At 36.8% G+C, this 20273-nt stretch overlaps 1 protein-coding gene across 3 annotated transcripts in view; it reads left to right on the forward strand.

Annotated features, from left to right (window-relative positions):
* Nucleotides 1–20273, forward strand: part of Gpat4 (Glycerol-3-phosphate acyltransferase 4) — a 48718-nt gene that overhangs the window by 18526 nt on the left and 9919 nt on the right. The window contains exons 3-8 of one of the 3 annotated variants that reach the window (XM_088231031.1): nucleotides 4876–5000; nucleotides 8846–8994; nucleotides 9891–9996; nucleotides 10666–10902; nucleotides 12735–12962; nucleotides 19208–19323. In XM_088231031.1, the coding sequence (XP_088087157.1) occupies nucleotides 4876–5000; nucleotides 8846–8994; nucleotides 9891–9996; nucleotides 10666–10902; nucleotides 12735–12962; nucleotides 19208–19323 (961 nt within the window). The remainder of the gene's footprint in view (nucleotides 1–4875; nucleotides 5001–8845; nucleotides 8995–9890; nucleotides 9997–10665; nucleotides 10903–12734; nucleotides 12963–19207; nucleotides 19324–20273) is intronic. The other 2 variants (XM_088231029.1, XM_088231030.1) reach the window with 2 other exon arrangements.

Below are 20273 nucleotides of genomic sequence, written 5' to 3' on the forward strand. Positions count from 1 at the left end.
TTCATGAAAAAAGTATAAATGTCTTATTTTTTGGTGAATAATTGTGTTAAACACACTATAATAGGCTTGTTTTTGCGTTTTTTGATATTAATTTACGGAAACCGAGTTTCATGATTGCATGAAATAACTGATAAAATCGATTTGATTAGTGATCAGTAATTTTCCATCACTAATGAAATTAGTTAGCGCCATTTTTGTGAAAATCACCTTAAGGGCGCCGTACAATCAATAAATATCCCAATACGTCTTGCAGCTACAGAGCGCATGGACGGTTGGGATTCTAGTTCCTCGTTTTCAATTAGGATCAATAAAAAAATATAACAGATAGGAGCTAGATTACAGGACGTCTTGCAGCTACAGAGCGCATAGACAGTTAGAAATTTAGCCCCCATTTACACATTTAAAAAATTGACAAATATATTTAGTGTATTAATGATACTAAAAAAAATAAAATATTTTAATAATAAAAAGGAGTAAGATTACAACACGTCTTGCAGCTACTAAGCGCATAGACGATTGGAATTCTAGACCCCATTTATAAAATTTAGGTATTTTTAAGTTGGTATATGAAAGCTAGATAACCAATCATCGTGCAGCTACAAAGCGCATGGACGAGTGGAATTCTAGCAAAGTTAGAATGATATCAATAAATTTATAAAAAATAGAGCATAGTAGTAAGTTTGTCAAGTGTTCATGCCAAGAAGTAAGCAATAAAAAACTAAATAAATAAAGCACTGTATCAACTCCACGGTTAACAAAGGGAGATAGATGTCCGAAGAGAATCTTTTGTAGACAGTAGGTAGATATCGTCACCATGTTATAGGAGCTAGATTACAGGACGCCTTGCAGCTACAGAGCGCATAGACAGTTAGAAATTTATCCCCCATTTACACATTTTAAAAATTGACAAATGAGTTTATTGTATGAATGATATTTTTTAAAAAAATAATGTGAGTAATAAAAAGGAGTAAGATTACAACACGTCTTGCAGCTACTAAGACGATTGGAATTCTAGACCCCATTTACAAAATTTAGGTATTTTAAAGTTGATATATGAAAGCTAGATTAGCAATCATCGTGCAGCTGCAAAGCGCACGGACGAGTGGAATTCTAGCGAAGTTAAAATGATATCAGCTGTCATTCTAATCGAGCTTTATTTTAAGGACGCTAGTGTGTACTCAAATCTAGTAATGGAAAAGCTTTGTCGGGCAAAAAACAATAAAAATTCACATAATTTTTATTGTTTACGCGGAATGCCTTTTATGAAAATATAAATTTTGGGAAGGATCAGAAGATTTATTGATAAGGACTCTTGCAAAACTATTTACAAAGCAATTATTGAACCACACGTCAACTACTGTAGTAGCATTTTATTTTTATCAAACAAAGAAAACATAGATAAACTAACTGTATTACAAAATAAAGCCTTTAGAATCATTTTGAAAAAAAAACAGATACACGGGGGTAAAGTCGATGGTAAATGAAATGAAATTATTAACATATAAACAAATAATATTTTACAATACAATGATATTTGTTCATGAAATTATAAACTCTAATAAAAAAACAGAATTTTGGAACAAAATTGATCGGAACCAGCGTGAACACGATCACAATACTAGAGAAAAGAACTAAATTAGACTTCCATTTAGGAAAAAGGCAAAGTCACAAAATTCCATTTTATTTAAAGCAACTAAAAAGTATTACGAAATGGAAAAAAATATTTATGAAGAAAAAAACATATCAAAATTTAAAATAATGGTCAAGACATATGTGATAAACAATTTATAAATTAAATATATTTGCAATGTTATTATTAGAACACACATAACAATATGTATGATATGTGTGCCCTACTTTAAGATTTAAATAAAATAAAAAAAAACATATTTTGCAGTATGTATTAACATTATCTTGTTGGCTTGTTCTGATAAGGATAATCTATTTATATATTATTTTAATATCTTAATTCGGATCATGTGCCTTAGGACACAATCATAACATCGGGAGATCAAAGTGTATTGTGAAAAATATCGTTGGTAATCTGATAGAAGCATCTCAGTGTAGCATTTATTTATTTATTTAACAAATTATTAAATATGTACACACTTCTGTTTAAAATTTTGGTACTCCGGTTCTGTATTTATTTATTTTTTATCTTAAAATTGCGTGATCATTCACTTATTTTTTGCTTTTTTTTTGCATCTTCTAAATATTTTTTTTGAAAGCATCAATTACATGTACTTTTTTTCGCTCCCTATATCTAAGTTAGTAGTAATTATTATTATAAAACCACGTAGGACTATCATACGATTAATTGTAAAGGATCTTTACCGACAAGCCATATTCATTGGCTTGGTGAGTCCTGTAAAAAAAAAAAAATTTTTCAAAAATGTCTTAAAATAACTAAAATGTAATATCGTATGTAAATAATAAATAAATAAATAAATAAAATAAAATAAATTACAACAGGGATGGAGAATACCTTAAATAAGGGTGATGTATGGAAAAACACCAAAGCGGTGTTTACCAATAAAACCATTGGCAAAAATAAGTAACTATTAAAATTGGGTTTTAAATAAGGATGCTGGCAAAATTAATTAATCATACACGTGGGTTTTGGTAAATTTTGAAAGCTAAAGTAAATTCCTCGCAACTAGCCACGGTTAAATACTTGGGTTTGGCACATATTTATTTATTTTTTTTATTTTTAAATCTTAAAATAGGGCACACATATCATACATATTGTTATGTGTGTTCTAATAATAACATTACGAATATATTTAATTTATAAATTGTTTATCACATATGTCTTGACCATTATTTTAAATTTTGATATGTTTTTTTCTTCATAAATATTTTTTTCCATTTCGTAATACTTTTTAATTGCTTTAAATAAAATGGAATTTTGTGACTTTGCCTTTTTCCTAAATGGAAGTCTAATTTTGTTCTTTTCTCTAGTATTGTGATCGTGTTCACGCTGGTTCCGATCAATTTTGTTCCAAAATTCTGTTTTTTTATTAGAGTTTATAATTTCATGAACAAATATCATTGTATTGTAAAATATTCTTTGTTTATATGTTAATAATTTCATTTCATTTACCATCGACTTTACCCTCGTATATCTGTTTTTTTTCAAAATGATTCTAAAGGCTTTATTTTGTAATACAGTTAGTTTATCTATGTTTTCTTTGTTTGATAAAAATAAAATGCTACTACAGTAGTTAACGTGTGGTTCAATAATTGCTTTGTAAATAGTTTTGCAGGAGTCCTTATCAATAAATCTTCTGATCCTTCCCAAAATTGATATTTTTTTTGCAATCTTATTTATTACCATCTTAGCGTTTTGGTGAAATGTAAGTTATAACAGGGGTCAATAAAACACGACTCTGTCCAGCGGAGTAAACCCCGAAATTCTTCCAAAGCACCGGACTTAATTCTACCCCGTCGTAAAATGTAAAAATTTCCATTTCGGGAACGTGAGAAACTTTGCCCGGATTATCTGCGTACTGAAAGATGCATAGGGCACTAACGCGGTCGACAGATATTCCGGTCACTCGTATGTATGAAGGTGAGACGACCAGCCTTACGCTTCAGGTTCCAGTCGAGGAACTATATAAACACTGCAGCGAAGAATTAAATTTAAAGATCAATATTTCACATCTGCCGGGAATCGAACCCGACGTTTTATTCGACATGTATATCTTTATTCATCGTCATTTCTCTATCCGCACTCGGGGGTGCATATAGCACCGTATCAGTTCGTTAAGATTCTCTTGTTACATTGAAGGTAAGGCGATCAGCTTTACGCTTCAGGTTCCAGTCCAGGAACCTCTATCAACCATCAACTACGAGGCGAAATTATAAATAAATTATTTCTTAAATCTATGTTTGTATTTAAGTTAATTTAATTAAGTTAGTGTAAGTTACTACTACTACTACTACCATCACGCCATTTCTCCGTAGGGGTAGGCAGAGAGAATGGACCGCCCCACGCGTCTATCCTGGCATACAATCCTAGCCTCTTCCACATTCATACGTCTTGTCATACATGCCCTTCGGTTCTGTCTGCTTTTGACATGACCAGACTTGAGATTTTGGTTTATCTGATCATGCCACGTCTTCCTTGGTCGTCCTCGTCTAACGTTGCCGTTCATTTTCGCCATATATACTTGTTTTACCATTCTTTCGTCGTCCATTCGTTCTACGTGACCGAACCATCTCAGACCAGGTAATTAATCAACAATATTTTGAGTTTGTCCAAATTTTTGTAGACAAGTTGTAATATGTTAATATAAACAGCTCCCCAGGGAGTTGAATCCAGTCATTGTCTGAAAAAATTTGGACAAACTCAAAATATTGTTAATTAATCTTTAGTTAACTTCACTAAAATCAACAAATGGAAGAATTGAAGAAATATGGGATGTAACATAGGCAAAATGGTGAATGTTGCACAGTGTGTAAAGTGGCCACTTAAACCAGTCATTGACAGGTCATAAGCCCTGCAGATGCCTATACTTCCATATTACCTTCTCTTAAATGATAAATAATAAATAAATAAATAAAATATCAGTTTTGGAATATTTTCCATATTTACACCGGTGAAATTCAAATATGTGTTTGCGCAGCAGGATTATACGTCGCGAAACGTAAATATCTTGACATTTAATATTAGGTGTTCACGGATGTTGCATTGTGATCGCGAATACAGTAACAACCATGATGAGAAATTGTTATCACGTCGCTAATTAGCACGTCGATAGTTATTTGTGATTGAGCTACTGTTATGTAACCAGTTCTCGGATAGGTACGTAGTGCGGTTTTCTTTGTGTCATTTTTTTCTGTTCTCCTATTCCATAATATTTCTTTTGACAGGGGGCCAAGTGATCCACCGAGAGAACCTCCTGGCGCCTGACGGCACCCAGGAGCGCTCGCAGGGCTGCGATGGCCCCCCTCTCAGGGCTCCGCTGGCCGACGGGGACGCTGTCTCGCCGCTCGAGGTGAGCCAAACTTGTCTACTTTCAAACTTGCAAGTATCGAAGTACCAATTTTGTGGTTATTTATCATAATATTGGGTGTTGTGTCCGTTTTTTCCAGATTTACAAATGAGCGCCAAAAGTCGATTAGAATTGTAAAGATAATACGTCATTCGAAAGAATTTTTTCTCTTGTCTCTTCGTCAGGACACTCACTACACCAGCATCGGTTGAACCAAATCACCCACTAGGCAACGTCTGAAAACAATTTTCCAAGTTTAATACTTTTTCTTTTACCAGGTAGTAATTCAACAATGTTTGAGTGTGTCCAAATGCTTGCAGACTGGCTGGATTTCCACCCTAGGGAGTTATTCATATTTAAATTTATTGCAACAGAGAGGGAAAACATTATTGAGAAGAGAATATGGAAGTCTAGGCATTTACAGGGCTTATTGTTGTCATTGGCTGGTTTAAGTGACCACATTACACACTGTAACATTCATCATTCTGCCCATGCTTAAACATCCACATTTCCTCAACTATATGTATGTTTTCCCTCTCTGCTGCAATAAATTTAAATATGAATAACTCGCCAGGGTGGAAATCCAGCCAGTCTGCAAGCATTTGGACACACTCAAACATTGTTGAATTACTACCCGGTAAAAGAAAAAGTATAAAAATAAATAAAGTTCATAATGGAGTTCTGGTACCAACCCTAATGTATGGAAGCGAAGCATGGAGTTGGAAAAAAAGGGACGAAAGTAGACTGAATGCTGTTGAAATGCGATCCCTCAGGCGAATGTGCGGAAAAACAATGTATGATAGGTGCCCTAATGTCGAAATTAGAGCAGAATGCAAGGCTGAGTTGAGCATTATCGACAAAATTAAGAAAGGTCTTTTGCGATGGTTCGGTCATGTGGAGCGAATGAATGATGAAAGAACGGCTAAAAAGATTTATGACGCGAATGTGTCCGGTTGTAGAAGTCGAGGAAGGCCGAGAAAGACATGGCATGATCAAGTACAACAAATTCTTGAAAGTGGTCATGTGAAAAGTCGGAATAATCGACGTGCGTGCATGAGAAGATGTATGAATGTGAAGGAAGCGAAGGAAGTGTGCCAGGACAGAGTGCTGTGGCGTTCTATCCTCTCTGCCTACCCCTCCGGGGAAATGGCGTGATGGTTAGTTAGTTAGTTAGTTAAAAATTGGAAAATTGTTTTCAGGCGTTGCCTAGTGGGTGATTTGGTTCAGCCGGATGAATCTCACTCGCGTGATCAAGGTTTCAGCTCCTTTACTTCACAAGAGTCGACAGATGGAAGAGTTGAGCAAATGTGGATGTTTAAACATGGGCAGACTGGTGAATGTTACACAGTGTGTAAAGCGGCCACTAAACTAAACCAACCAGCCAATGACAGGTCATAAGCCCTGTAAATCCCCAAACTTACATATTCCCTTTTTTTAAAAAAAAATTTGATTAAAACATTTATGTTTGTAAGTGAAAATTCTTGATGGAAGTTCATTGTAATTTATTATATAAATAAAGCACGAGTGATACTTTAATCCACAAATTTGGAATATCCAGTGACCGGTTTCATCGCTTTCGCGACATCTTCGAGACTGGTATCTTTATTAAAGAGTTAAATGTATTTATACAGAACTGAGGTATTTACCCATTGTAATATAATTTTACCAATGACTTTTTACCCTTTGTTTTTCAGAAATCATTATTTACAAAACCACACTCACGAAGGATGAGACACCAAAAATAAAATAAAATACTTAAACTCATTAAAATAGCATTATATCAATTCATTAGTTAACCCATAGAAAATTTGTTGATAATGATCCTTAAGATAAAAATAACTTTATTTAATTTACTTACATATAACTTTGAATTATGTATCCTCACCTCTGTTCCGTATAAATACATTTAACTTTTTAATAAAGATACCAGTCTCGAAGATGTCGCGAAAGCGATGAAACCGGTCACTGGATATTCCAAATTTGTGGATTAAAGTATCACTCGTGTTTTATTTATATAATAAATTATTTGAATGTAAATTTTTTACTCTTGTTTCCTTATTAAAATCGTGATTTTGTGGGGATTGTGCTAATTCTATGCATTTTTGTCCTAGGACGTTTGGTTGCCGAGCTATGAGCTTCTTAAGTTTGGATGCCAAGGCAAATTGCATATTACAGCGTTCAAAATACTTTCAAACTATGTTATTTTATTTTCGTACGATAAGCGTTTATATGGAAATAATGTTGTAATGTGGAACTAAAGTTGGTGTTCCAATGCAGTGTCCTATGCACCATTAGGTTCGGAAAAGGAATGATGATGAATACTATCGAAGTTGAAATCATATTCTAGTGTATGCCTCGATATGGAAAAGGTCAGTGGGTAACAAATACTAGTCTATTGAGTGGCCAGCACATTTCTAACACATACCGAGGTCTCTAATTGTCTTAAATATTCTAACATGATGGCGGTCCTAAGGAAGGCCGCCTTCCGTAGTCGACGTTCGTAATCGCGAGAATTTGAAAAATTGTTGAAAAACCCTTACGCTGCTACGCAGTTTTTCAAGAATCTAATCAGAAATCTTATTATTAATACATTTTAAAAATATTTTATCGAATACGTTGTTTTCCAAACACACTACTGTTAAAAATTAATAGCAATTCCAAGAAAAATCTTCCATTTCATAAATATCTAATTCAAGCCCGGTGGAGTGAGCAAGATAGACAACTCGTGCCGCCCGCAACACATTCTCGTACAGCGGTTGTTCTTAATCGAAAATAAAAACAAACAAAAATGATCTCGCACAGCAATCTCAAGGCGCATTGTTTTAATAGTTATTACGACAGTATTACGATCCCTCAGGCGAATGTGTGGTAAAACGATGTATGATAGGTGCACAAATGTCGAGATCCGTGAAGTGTGTAAGGCTGAGACATGCATTATTGACAGAATTAAGAAAGGGGTGCTGCGTCGGTTTGGACGTGTAGAGCGAATGGACAGCGAAAGAACGACAAAAAGGATCTACGATGCAAATGTTGATGGATGCAGAAAACGAGGAAGACCGAGAAAGACATGGCACGATCAAGTCCATCAAATACTTGAAGATGGACATGTCAAAAGTAGGAATAATCGGCGTGCGTGCATAAGAAGATGTATGAATGTAGAGGAAGCGAGGTCTGTATGCCAAGATAGAGTGTTATGGCGTTCTATCCTATCTGCCTACCCCTACGGGGAAACGGCGTGATGGTTTGTTGTTGTTGTTGTTGTTTTGTTGATTGCGGGGCAAAGTGCCCTTATTATCAAACCTACCACTTCCATCAATGCATGCTTAGCAAAATTTGAGTAAAATATATCTTGGATGACTCATATGAAGAAGTGACGTCGTTCAAAGTAGTTCGTTTTTATTAAAATATTGTATATTATTTTTTATTAATTTTCAAGAAACTTTGCCGTACAATTTAATGTTCTAATTTTTACCGCGCGTAAGAAAACATTTTTTGTATTAAATTATCCGTAGGGCTGAAATAGGTACGAAACTGAATAATAACTCGTCGAATAAGTCATTTGTATGTTTTGAAAATGTTTTATACCACTGACGGTTAAGTGCAACAAGCAGTTCCCGAATTCATTTACCCTTTTGGGAATTATGACGTCAGCATCAGTCTAGTTAGAACTTTATGATAGGGATTAGCAACAACGATATATCGTTGTTTAGCAGTCTAAGAGTTTAATATGAAATAGCGCTTCTTGTGTCTGCCGCATAGTTTTAATATAATATCGACGTTTTATTTATAAATTTTATTCCAAATGTTGATTCCGATCCAACAGGCTTTTAATTCACGGTATGTTTCAGGAGAACGGACCACCCAATCTGGACTTTGACCTGTCTTCGTGTTTCTACTACGTGAAGGCCGGCGTGGAGTCCATAATCGAGGACCAGGTCACCTCCGTGTTCGAGGCCGAGGAGTTGAGAAGCTGGAACCTCCTCACCAGAACCAATAGGTAAGATACGCATCGGCGATGTGAATAAATACCGAAATCAGAACTTTTGTTTTAATTGAGGGTCCAGCACTTAGCTAATTGATACCGCGGTTCCAAACTGGGCTTCGTACTTCAACGCGTCCAAAACAAATACAATTTGTAAGAAAAATGTGCCATATAAATCCATTGATTTAACAAACGTCTTATTATGAATCGCTTTTTTAATTACTAAGATTTCTAAGTTGTCTAATCAATATTTGTGTAGGATTTAGGTAGTCGAGTGTTGGTTGGAGTTCCTACCCCAGTTGGAGATTGACAGAGAAGACACGAGGTTGCTGTTTAATGCGTTTTTATTACATGGCGAATAAGATACAGCACTTGGCTGTGTAGCGCGAGCGTAGCGGCGATGATGAGTTGAAGAGACTGCACTTGAACTACACGCTGGAGCTGAGCGAATCGAACTTGTTGGGCTGACTGACTGATTGAGCTGACTGACTAGCGTTGCGTCCCGTGGTCTCTTTATAGACGACGTTCCTTTGTAGTTAATTTCTTCATGGACGATGAGAATGTACAAAACAATGCTTCCGGTTTAACGTGCAATACTATAACAGTTGCATCATACGAATGTATTGGATTCGATAGAAAATTATGACATTGCATCATCGGTCATTAGTCTATTTCAAGTGAACTAATTTAACATGTGTGTGTGTCATCGATTATGGACTACGGACCTCACATTTGCATGATGGTGTAGTGAGTGTCCTAACGAAACTGGTAACATTTTTTATATCCACGTTCCCGTAGCGCTGAACTTCCTCATTCTCCTTTTTACCGTCAAAATCTTCTGTCTTCATAATTTTAAAAAAAATCTGTAAAAAGTGTTAATCGTTGTATTAGATGGAATTGTAATTTTGCAGACGTTACGAGTTCGTGTCCTGGCGCCTGACCGTCATATGGGTGATGGGATTTTTCGTCAGATATTTTTTCCTACTTCCTCTGAGGATACTCATCTGCTTCATAGGGGTACGTATTACATCTCTATCTACTAACTGTGAGCAAATGTTGAACGCGGATAAGAGTTTAGTGAACTTCCAAATTGTTACGAGCTGTAAATAACTAACTAGTCCGCTGCCGTTTGCCTACCATGCAAGAGGTTTCGGGTTCGAATCCCGTCATGGTTGACATGAAACATTTATCAAAAAAGGCGTTTAACTCTGGAATATTTCATGGTCCCTGGAAGCGTAAGACGGATCATCTTACATTCATGTAACAAAAATGAAGATACGCTTCAATTGGTGTTCCAGTTGTCTGAAAATGAGAGGGCGATTGAGTGTATGTCGGCCTCGTGGTGTAATGGTCAGCGCGTTTGCCTACCCTGCGAGAGGTACCGGGTTCGATTCCCGACATGGTTGATATGAAATATTTATTTAAAAGGATGCTTTCACACTAGAATACTTCATAGTCCCTGGACTGGTCCTGAAGCGTAAGACTGATCATCTTACCTTCATGTAACAGAAAAAAGATCAAAATACGATGCGATTGGTGTATTAATGCAGTGCCCCATGCGCCATTAGGTGCGGAAAGGGAAATATGATGATGATGTTTGTGTATGGCTCCTCATTGGGCGCCAAGATGAATGAAGAATAAAATAATTCAAAAAATAACGAAGCTGTTGGCTGCGCGTGTACTTAGGTGTTTTGGATGGTGACGGCCCTGGGCGTCTGCGGCGCGCTCCCGCAGGGGCGCTTCAAGCGCTTCGTCAGCAACGCCTCGTACCGGATCGCCTTCCGCATCCTCGCCCGCAGCCTGTCCTGCGTGCCGACCTTCCACATGCTGGAGTACAAGCCGAAGAGGGGCGGCTTCTGCGTCGCGAACCACACCTCGCCCATCGACGTGGTCGTGCTCTCCACCGAGACTTGCTTCAGCCTGGTTGGTCCTTCGACCCGTCACACTCCGATCCAATCATTCGGCTGTTTACATATCTCTCATTTTACTCAAATACTCGAATCTGCTTGTAACTGACAAGTCACAACTTGCTCAAACTTGGCACTGACTATCTCGATGGATCAGGCTATTGGATTTGTTACTTTAAATGGATGTAGCGTCAGCAGTTCCTGCTTTAAAAATTCATTCACGGCTTTGAGAGGTAACTTGATAAGGGCTTGCCTAGCATAGTAAAATAATTGATGTGTAGATGGACGTTTGATTGGATCTCCATTACGAATCGGTTAAAAGTTCACGTTTAAAACTGTGTTTGTGACTAAAGCCGGGAGGACTCCGGACTTTGGTGAATGATAACAGAATATCGCCACATCGACTCCATACATATGTGTTCATGGTTGCACCAACATTTCACTACATCAAACATTGTAACCGGAGAACGCAATGCCTTGATACGATCAGCATACAATATTTTCTGTGTCAAAGTTAAAAAACATCGTCATAACTCTGCACAATAAGCTATTTGAACTACTCACCTGACGCTTTAGGAGTAAGCAGAGGGTATTAAATATTTGAATGGACTTCACCGTAGAATTAAGCATAGTCCAGAAGGAGCGTAGAATCATATTTGAATACATCGGACCGTGTTCGAAAATCTTCCCACTATGCCCCACTTTCGCCGCGCGCATTCGTGATATCGCCGCGTAATGTTGCACGATGGGAAAATATATAATTTTAGCACAAATGTAAGGAAAAAAAATCTGTTAATTTATCTAAAATTTTATTCTGCACGTGGAAATATTGTTGACACAACACAGTAGATAAGTAGAGGGTCATTTAATAAGAGTAATTGAATTAATGAACTTAAAATATAAAACGAAATTTTATTTTACATAAAACGGATATTTTTATATCATGTTAAATTTGATGTTTTGAAGATAATGTCGGTCAAATTTCCACCACAGCGTTGTTTAATCTGAGGTCTAATTTCCATTAGTTCTCTCATTTGATGAGCAAAGTAGGGTAAAAATTTTACTACCCTGGCAACACTAACGAAATTTCGATTTGGTTTCTTCAACAATCTGACAGATGGAAAAATAATTCAATTTTTAAGTAATGTATTTGCTAATTACACATGAAATGTGATCGTATCCCGTTTCTTTAAGATCCTAGCAGTATTTCTACACTTTTAAAGGACACAACGCGGCATAGTTGAATTCAAATCACGAGTTGCGTACTGAGCGACGTCTATAAAGAAACTAATGGGTCAAAACGTAAAACTACTCATTTATGAGTAGTTTAGTCGCCTTCTGTTTGATGCTCGTATGCGGTTTCTGGACTATTCCTAATTCTATGGGACTCAACGTATGTATTTAAAAAGTATCAGGGCATTGCGCACTCTAATTTGTAACTGTCTCGGTTTGGTTTACATACAAGTATAAATAATTATATGTGGTCCGTATTGGTATGCGTCTATATTGGATAATGACTACGCTTCGCCTTAAATTTCATTTTATTTCAGAATATTTAAGCCATGTTTTAAATTGTAAAAAAGTTCAAGGTCATTCTTTGAACAAGGCGTTTAGGCCCCACGTTGGGCGCCATTATTTCAAGGACATTTTTTCACCGTCGGAGTGTTGGGTGCAGGTGGTCCGTATTGGTATACGCTTATATTGGATGATGTCTACGCTTCAGATTATTTAAGCCATGTTTTAAACTGTGAACAAGTTCGAGGTCATTCTATGAACAGGATGTTTTGGCCCCACGTTGGGCGCCATCATTCCAAGGCCATTTTTTCACCGCTGGAGTGTTGGGAGCAGGTGGTGCTGCTCACGACGTGCACCGCCATGGTGGGCTGCCTGCCGCAGGGCGCCGCCCGCCGCCGGCTGAACCGCCGCCTGAGCGCGGCGTGCTTCTCGCTGCTCAGCCGCTCGCTGTCGGCGGTCATCACGTACAAGGGCGCGCCGCCGCCGCGCGGCATCTGCGTGGCCAACCACACGTCGCCGATCGACGTGCTTGTGCTGATGTGCGACAACTGCTATTCGCTGGTCTGTCTTTTGTTCGTGTGTGTGCATGCCGCTACCTAACAACTGTAGTGAAAGTATTCTGCTGTTAGCCAACTAGACTTTGTAAATATTATGTTTCTGCTTTTCACCTAACACTATTTAATGTTACTATATTTTTAGTTTGTTTAAATGTTTGTAGACAATACAATTATCAACAGAGACGGAGTACATTTTAGAGAAAGGAAGATGGAGGTCTAGGCATTTAAAGGGCTCATGACCTGTCATTGGCTGGTTTAAGTGACCATAAATGGTGTTAAAACACACTGGAACATTCACCATTTTGTCTATGTTTGAACATTCAAATTTCATCAATTCTTCCATCTGTCGATTTTTAGCGAAGTAAAAGATCGGAAACCTTTTTTTTTTTTTTTATATGTAGGTTGCATTTTTTTATACCTTGCTTGTAATGTACAAGATCTATATTTACTTCAAAAGGATGGAAATTTTTAAGATTACTTTAAAAAAATAAAAAAATAATTAAATTTACTTCAATGAAAAACTTGCTTAGTTTGTAATATATGCGAAGATCGGGTGGGAGTTTCAGCTGTGGCCTCTTTAGGAGCTTCTCCGCATTTACTCAATTATCAGGAACATATAAACCAATGCTCACCATAATTTCAGAATTATCGATCATACCGCGCAACAATGGATAAAAATGTGTAGCCAAATACACATTCCTTCTAGTCTCTAAACTGTTGTAGCCGAGCATACCCTGGAGAAACTCGGTCGGGTAGAGCCGAGGATAATACCCGCACTCTCTCATGTTGAGATATCTCAGAAACTTCTTTTGGATTTTCTCTATCATAAGAGAGTACTTCAGTTCATGTGGCCCCCGAATCATCGAGCCACTCTCGAGTCTACTTCGCATCAAGGACTTGTAAAGAGCTCTCGGTACGCGGGTATTTTCAAAAACCCTGGCAGTACGCAGAACAAATCCTAACATCTTCAATGCATTACCACTGATTGTCTCTATGTGTTTGTGAAATGTCAGAGTGCTTACAAATCTAACGCCCAGATCCTTAACATTCGATGTTCGTATCAGATTCTGGTCATTCATGCACCACTATCTGCGGTAAGGGTATGTTGATGACATATTGGTTCGTCGACAGTAGTTTTAGTGCGTCCAAATATTCTCATACAAGGACTGGATTGAGCCATCAACTAGTAGAAATGTGTGGAAAATATAAAAATTTGTTCGGAATTAACACTTTGTCTAGAACAATTATTTTGGTAAAATATTTCCTTTTTTTTTCTGCTTTAATTAACATTTTACTGCTTTTTTTTTATTACGCTATCGTTTCAAACTAACACGGTGTGGTAATAAAGCTTTTAACAGACATCTCATTATAGATATTTTGGAGAAATGTTTTCATACATAATGGGATGGGGTGGTGCGAGTGACACAGTTTTAAATAGTGTATTTGCTGCACAAAAATAATACCTAGAGTCCCGATGCAGACATCTACTGAAGAAATATTCCACAAATCACAACTTTGTCTGGTCGGCCGCGAATCATGCGACATTGCCGACCGAGCGAAAACGATCCCGCCATCTCTCAGCGAGACATTCAAGTACACATAAATTAACGAATTAAGTCGATGTGCACAGGCGATCCAATTTATCCTTTCACAAAATACCTTCAATGTTCCACAAATCGCAACTTATGACACCGAAACAATTATACGCTAAAACAATACTCGCTTACAGATTCAAAAACTGCTCTCACTCAAATGAAAGACATAACCCCCACAATACAACACATACAAATAATAGATTTGCTATATCCTCAACACAAAGACAACCTACATCATCATCAGCCATCTCTTGTCCAATGTTGAACATAGGCCTCCCCCTTTAGTCTCCATATTTCCCTATCCTGAGCCAACCGCATCCAACCACTCGTCTTATGTCATCAGACCACCTTGTCTGAGGCCTGCCGACACTTCTACCCGTTCTGGGTCGCCATTCCAGGACTTTTTTGGTCCATCTAGAGTCTGTGATTCTGGCTATATGACCAGCCCAGCTCCATTTCTGGTTGGCAGCCCTATGGACCACATCGGCGATCTTTGTTCTCGCTCTAATCCATGTATTGGTTTTTCTGTCTCTCAATGAAATACCCAGCATTCTCCTTTCCATGGCTCTCTGTGTCACTGATAATTTGTGTATTTTTTTTTCGTGAACACAAAAGTTTCACAGCCATATGTCAGTACAGGGAGAACACAAGCATCAAAAAGTTTCTTCTTTAAGTAATGTGAATACTTCGGAGATTTTAAGATATATGAGAGCTTACCAAAGGCGGTCCATGCTAAACCTCGCCTTCTTTCTATTTCTACCTCTTGATTATCTTTGCCGAGCTTTATTTCATGTCCTAAGTATACATAACTATCAATCTTTTCAATTATTTCTCCATTTACTAAGATGTTACATGATTGGTTTGCATCACTCATTACTTTAGTTTTTGAAGCATTCATTTTCAAGCCTATTTTCAGGGATGCTGTATCAACTTCGTTTATCATGTTTTAGAGTTCTTGCTCATCTTGAGCAAATAGGACTATATCATCTGCGAATCTGAGATTGCTAATGAGTTCGCCGTTGATGATAATACCCTTGTCGTTCCAGTCAAGAGTTTTGAAGACATCTTCCAGAGCAAGTGTAAATAATTTTGGGGATATTAAGACAACCTTAACAAATACAAACTAATACCACTTTCGGACAAAGGGATTTTGAGTATTATTCAATTAAAATCTATTACCTTCTTCCACTGTCCATTAAAACAATTAGTAGCGAGAAAATGTTCAAAAAGGCTATAAAAAAATGGATAGGGGAGCTGGGTAGAAGTAAAATGGATTGTCTCATTCGCCCAAACCAATATTGAATCAACTGCTCCACAAGTGTATAGCTTATACAATATTATTTTTGGTATGTGTATATATATTTACATATTTATACACACACAATTCTGGGTTTTATCCCAAGTGGGAGTAGGTATATTTTATTTATATCACTACAGAGATGGGTAGAAGGGATGGGTTAATACTTAACCTCATTATCAAATACATAGATGGCGCTCCAAACGCGCTAGCGAAAGCTTTCCTTGTTTCATGACATATATACAAAAACCAAAAATGTCACCGATATGGATATTCGCTAATAAGCGGAATGGGGAATGTTGTAGTACCTACATAAAAGTGGCCACTTGAACCCAACCTATGACAGGTCATAAGCCCTGTAAACGCTCGAATATCCATAATCTTGAAACAAAAATTCTACCCATCTCTGTAGTGATATGTATAGCTTATGTTATGTTTTTGTTTTTTCATTGTGCGTTTTGTAATATAAATAATATAAATAATATTGATGTACATAAATTAATTATAACAATAAATACGTAGTGTTTAAAACTGTCTGAACATTTTGCTAATGATCTCTGTTTATTAAGTTAGTTTTCTGTGTTTATTCTCAAATGTAAAAATATTTTTAAAAAAGCATATTGTTAAGTGTCCTCGGCACGAGTAACCCCAGTATGGTCACAAATTATTTTTATTATTAATTATTCTTTGTAATGGAAAAAATATGAATAAATAAATGAAGCACTACTTTGAACGACGTCACTGGTTCGTACGAACCGGCCAATGATATGAGAGCTGTGAAAGATATCCGGCTTGCTCACCGTGAATGAACCAATCGGGAGACCTGACGGAGAAGAACCTCTCGCGTCACACGCGGAATCATTTCAGAAGTACAATACTTTCAATGCAATAAAATCAAAGCGCTGATAATACGAAATATAAAAATAAATAAAAGGCACTGATTTCCCCATTGTGATATGAAGGTACGTGACGATGTTCTATTTAAACGGTCACAAAAAAGTTTAAATTTTACATGAATCGTGACGTATTGGGGGCGTGGCCAATGCGATGACCATTTTCGGGGCAATTTAAAAATATTATTTTTTACTCAACAATATTATTAATTTTAATTTGTAAAAAAATGGTATTTCTCTTTTTTTTATTCAAACAAACAAACAAACCATCACGCCCTTTCCCCGTGAGGGTAGGCAGAGAGGATAGAACGCCACAACACTCTATCTTTGCATACAGATCTCGCTTCCTCCACATTCATACATCTTCTCATGCACGCGCGCCGATCATTCCGACTTTTGACATGTCCATCTTTAAGTATTTGTTGGATTCGGTCATGCCGTGTCTTTCTCGGTCTTCCTCTATTTCTGCATCCATCAACATTCGCATTGTAAATATTCTTAGCCGTTCTCTCGCCGTCCATTCGTTCTGCGTGTCCGAACCGGCGCGGAGCTCCTTTCTTGATTTTGTCGATAGTGCTTGTCTCAGCCTTACATAATGTACGGATCTCAACATTTGTGCATCTATCGTACATAGTTTTACCACACATTCGCCTGAGAGATCGCATTTCGACAGCATTCAGCTTACTTTCATCCCTGTTTTTCCAAGTCCATACTTCGCTCCCATACATCAGGGATGGGACCGGGACTCCGTTGTGAACTGCCAATTTTGCCTCTGTGACAAGCATTTTTTTTTTATTTTTATTAAACAGGGTATTTGTTACTCTGTTACATCCGAAACGACAATGATCGGTACAAGAGGACATATTTCAGTATTAAAAAAATAATTAAATCAAAAACTATTTTTAGAAAAAACCTTCAAAAAATCAAATCGTAAATCGTGACGTAGTCTCGCACCAGGTGGGCCGACATTTTTTTTTCCGAATTTCGAATTGAAAGGGGTCTAAAAAGTTGCCTTTTGGATTACTCGGAATGCAAAAAATATCAAAAAAAATATTCGATCTAGGTTTTTCTAAATCGAAACTTTCGTAAAAACAGCCATAACACAGAAATGAGCGAATTACGACCAACTAAATGAAGTAATCAAAGCAATATTCCATAGATTCTTGTCAGGTCAGTGAAAGTAAGAACGCCAACCGTTTAATGACGTCACTACTGAAAAGTGACACACTGATTACAGTCATTTGGCGCCGTATTTGATAAATGTAACTTTCAAAAATCATATCTTTGTAAATAACGCAAGAAAAAAATAAAATATTTTTGCTTAGTTACCCCTAACGCTGCTACGCAGTTTTTCAAGAATCTAATCAGAAATCTTATTATTAATACATTTAAAAAATATTTTATCGAATACGTTGTTTTCCAAACACACTACTGTTTTAAAAATTAATAGCAATTCCAAGAAAAATCTTCCATTTCATAAATATCTAATTCAAGCCCGGTGGAGTGAGCAAGATAGACAACTCGTGCCGCCCGCAACACATTCTCGTACAGCGGTTGTAAACCCTTTCTTGATCGAAAATAAAAACAGACAAAAATGATCTCGCACGGCAATCTCAAGGCGCATTGTTTTAATAGTTATTATTGAAACGACAGTATTATGATGGTTTTTTTGTTGATTGCGGGGCAAAGTGCCCTTATTATCAAACCTACCACTTCCATCAATGCATGCTAAACAAAATTTGAGTAAATATCTTGGATGATTCGTATGAACAAGTGACGTCGTTCAAAGTAGTTCGTTTTTATTAAAATATTTTATGTTATTTTTTATTTATTTTCAAGAAACTTTGCCGTACAATTTAATGTTCGAATTTTTACCACGCGTAAGAAAACATTTTTTGTATTAAATTTTCCGTAGGGCTGAAATAGGTACGAAACTGAATATTAACCCGTCGAATAAGTCATTTGTATGTTTTGAAAATGTTTTATACCACTGACGGTTAAGTGCAACAAGCAGTTCCCGAATTCATTTACCCTTTTGGGGATTATGACGTCAGCATCAGTCTAGTTAGAACTTTATGATAGGGAATAGCAACAACGATATATCGTTGTTTAGCAGTCTAAGGGTGAAGTAAGAAAATCAGTCAAATTAAATTTTATAATGTGCATTAAACCTTATTAAATAATCATCCAAGGGTTTGAGTCTCACTTTGATTTGTAATAAATGCGTAGCGTTGTTTTAATGCGCCATTGTTTTCGTCAATATTAGCCAGGCGCTCAACAGTATCAGTTGCGCGGAGTGTAAACTTTTTGCGTTTCGGTAGTTTTAAAACGCGTTCGAATTTGTAATGTGATTAAGTTATATCTTACACCCTGCACAACTAGTAGTCCGCGCGAGCATTGTAATGGGGTGCTCATCCGTTGTTACGACGTATTTTTATATGCTTATCGTTTTTTCAATGTTTAGATTGGACAGAGGCATGGAGGTTTCCTCGGCCTTTTACAAAGAGCGCTCGCGCGGGCCTCGCCGCACATTTGGTTCGAGAGGTCGGAGGTCAAAGACAGGAACGCTGTCACTAACAGGTAAATTATATATTTTAAAAAATAGTCATATTGAATATCCGGGCATGTAAAAGGTTTCATACGACCGGGGCCTCGATTATGATGGGAAGATAAAGACGTCATACCTTCACCTTGACGGTATTGTTGAAGACAAATTCCCTCTAGCGATTACAAAGATATACTATCGACCCCCAATATGAAACAAGGAGAAGCGTACGTCACGGTACACATATCTACGCTCTAAAATGACATAGCTTCAGTATGACGTCATAGTTGAAGATAAAAGTCTCCCGACCGACTATAAAGGTATACTACGATACCCCCACCATCAAGTTTTTATGTAAGTACATCGGTTTATACCGACGGGTCTAGAACCCCTCGATACGTTTATCTACGCATAAGTGTAAAAAATTTTGTTCCACCGAGCAATTTTTCTTTTAATTATCATTTATTAAAAAAATTAATCGTTTTAAAGATGGCGCTTTTTTTCTTAAAGCCTATTAAAAATATGAGATAGAAATAAGTAAGTTTTTAAGTCGAATTGAATTCCGATATAACTGTCACTTAAATAAAAAAAATTAATTCCCTCTAGCGATTAAGATACACTACCGACCCCCGCCTTCAAATTTTGGGTAGGTACATCGATATGAATCAAAGGGAAGCGTACGTCACGGTACACATATCTACGCTCTAAAATGATAAAGCTTCAGTATAACGTCATAGTTGAAGATAAAAGTCTCCCGACCGACTACAATGGTGTAGTATCGATACCCCCCACCATCAAGTTTTGATGTAAGTACATCATTTTATACCGACGGGTCTAGAACCCCTCGATACGTTTATCTACGCATTAAAAGTGACAAAAGTTTTGTTACACCGAGCAATTTTTCTTTTAATTATCATTTATTAAAAAAATTAATCGTTTTAAAGATGGCGCTTTTTTTCTTAAAGCCTATTAAAAATATGAGATA

This window comes from Micrasema longulum, unplaced genomic scaffold (genome assembly GCF_059751315.1).
Source record: "Micrasema longulum isolate JH-2025_06_02 unplaced genomic scaffold, ASM5975131v1 h1tg000842l, whole genome shotgun sequence".
Taxonomy (NCBI): Eukaryota; Metazoa; Arthropoda; class Insecta; order Trichoptera; family Brachycentridae; genus Micrasema; species Micrasema longulum.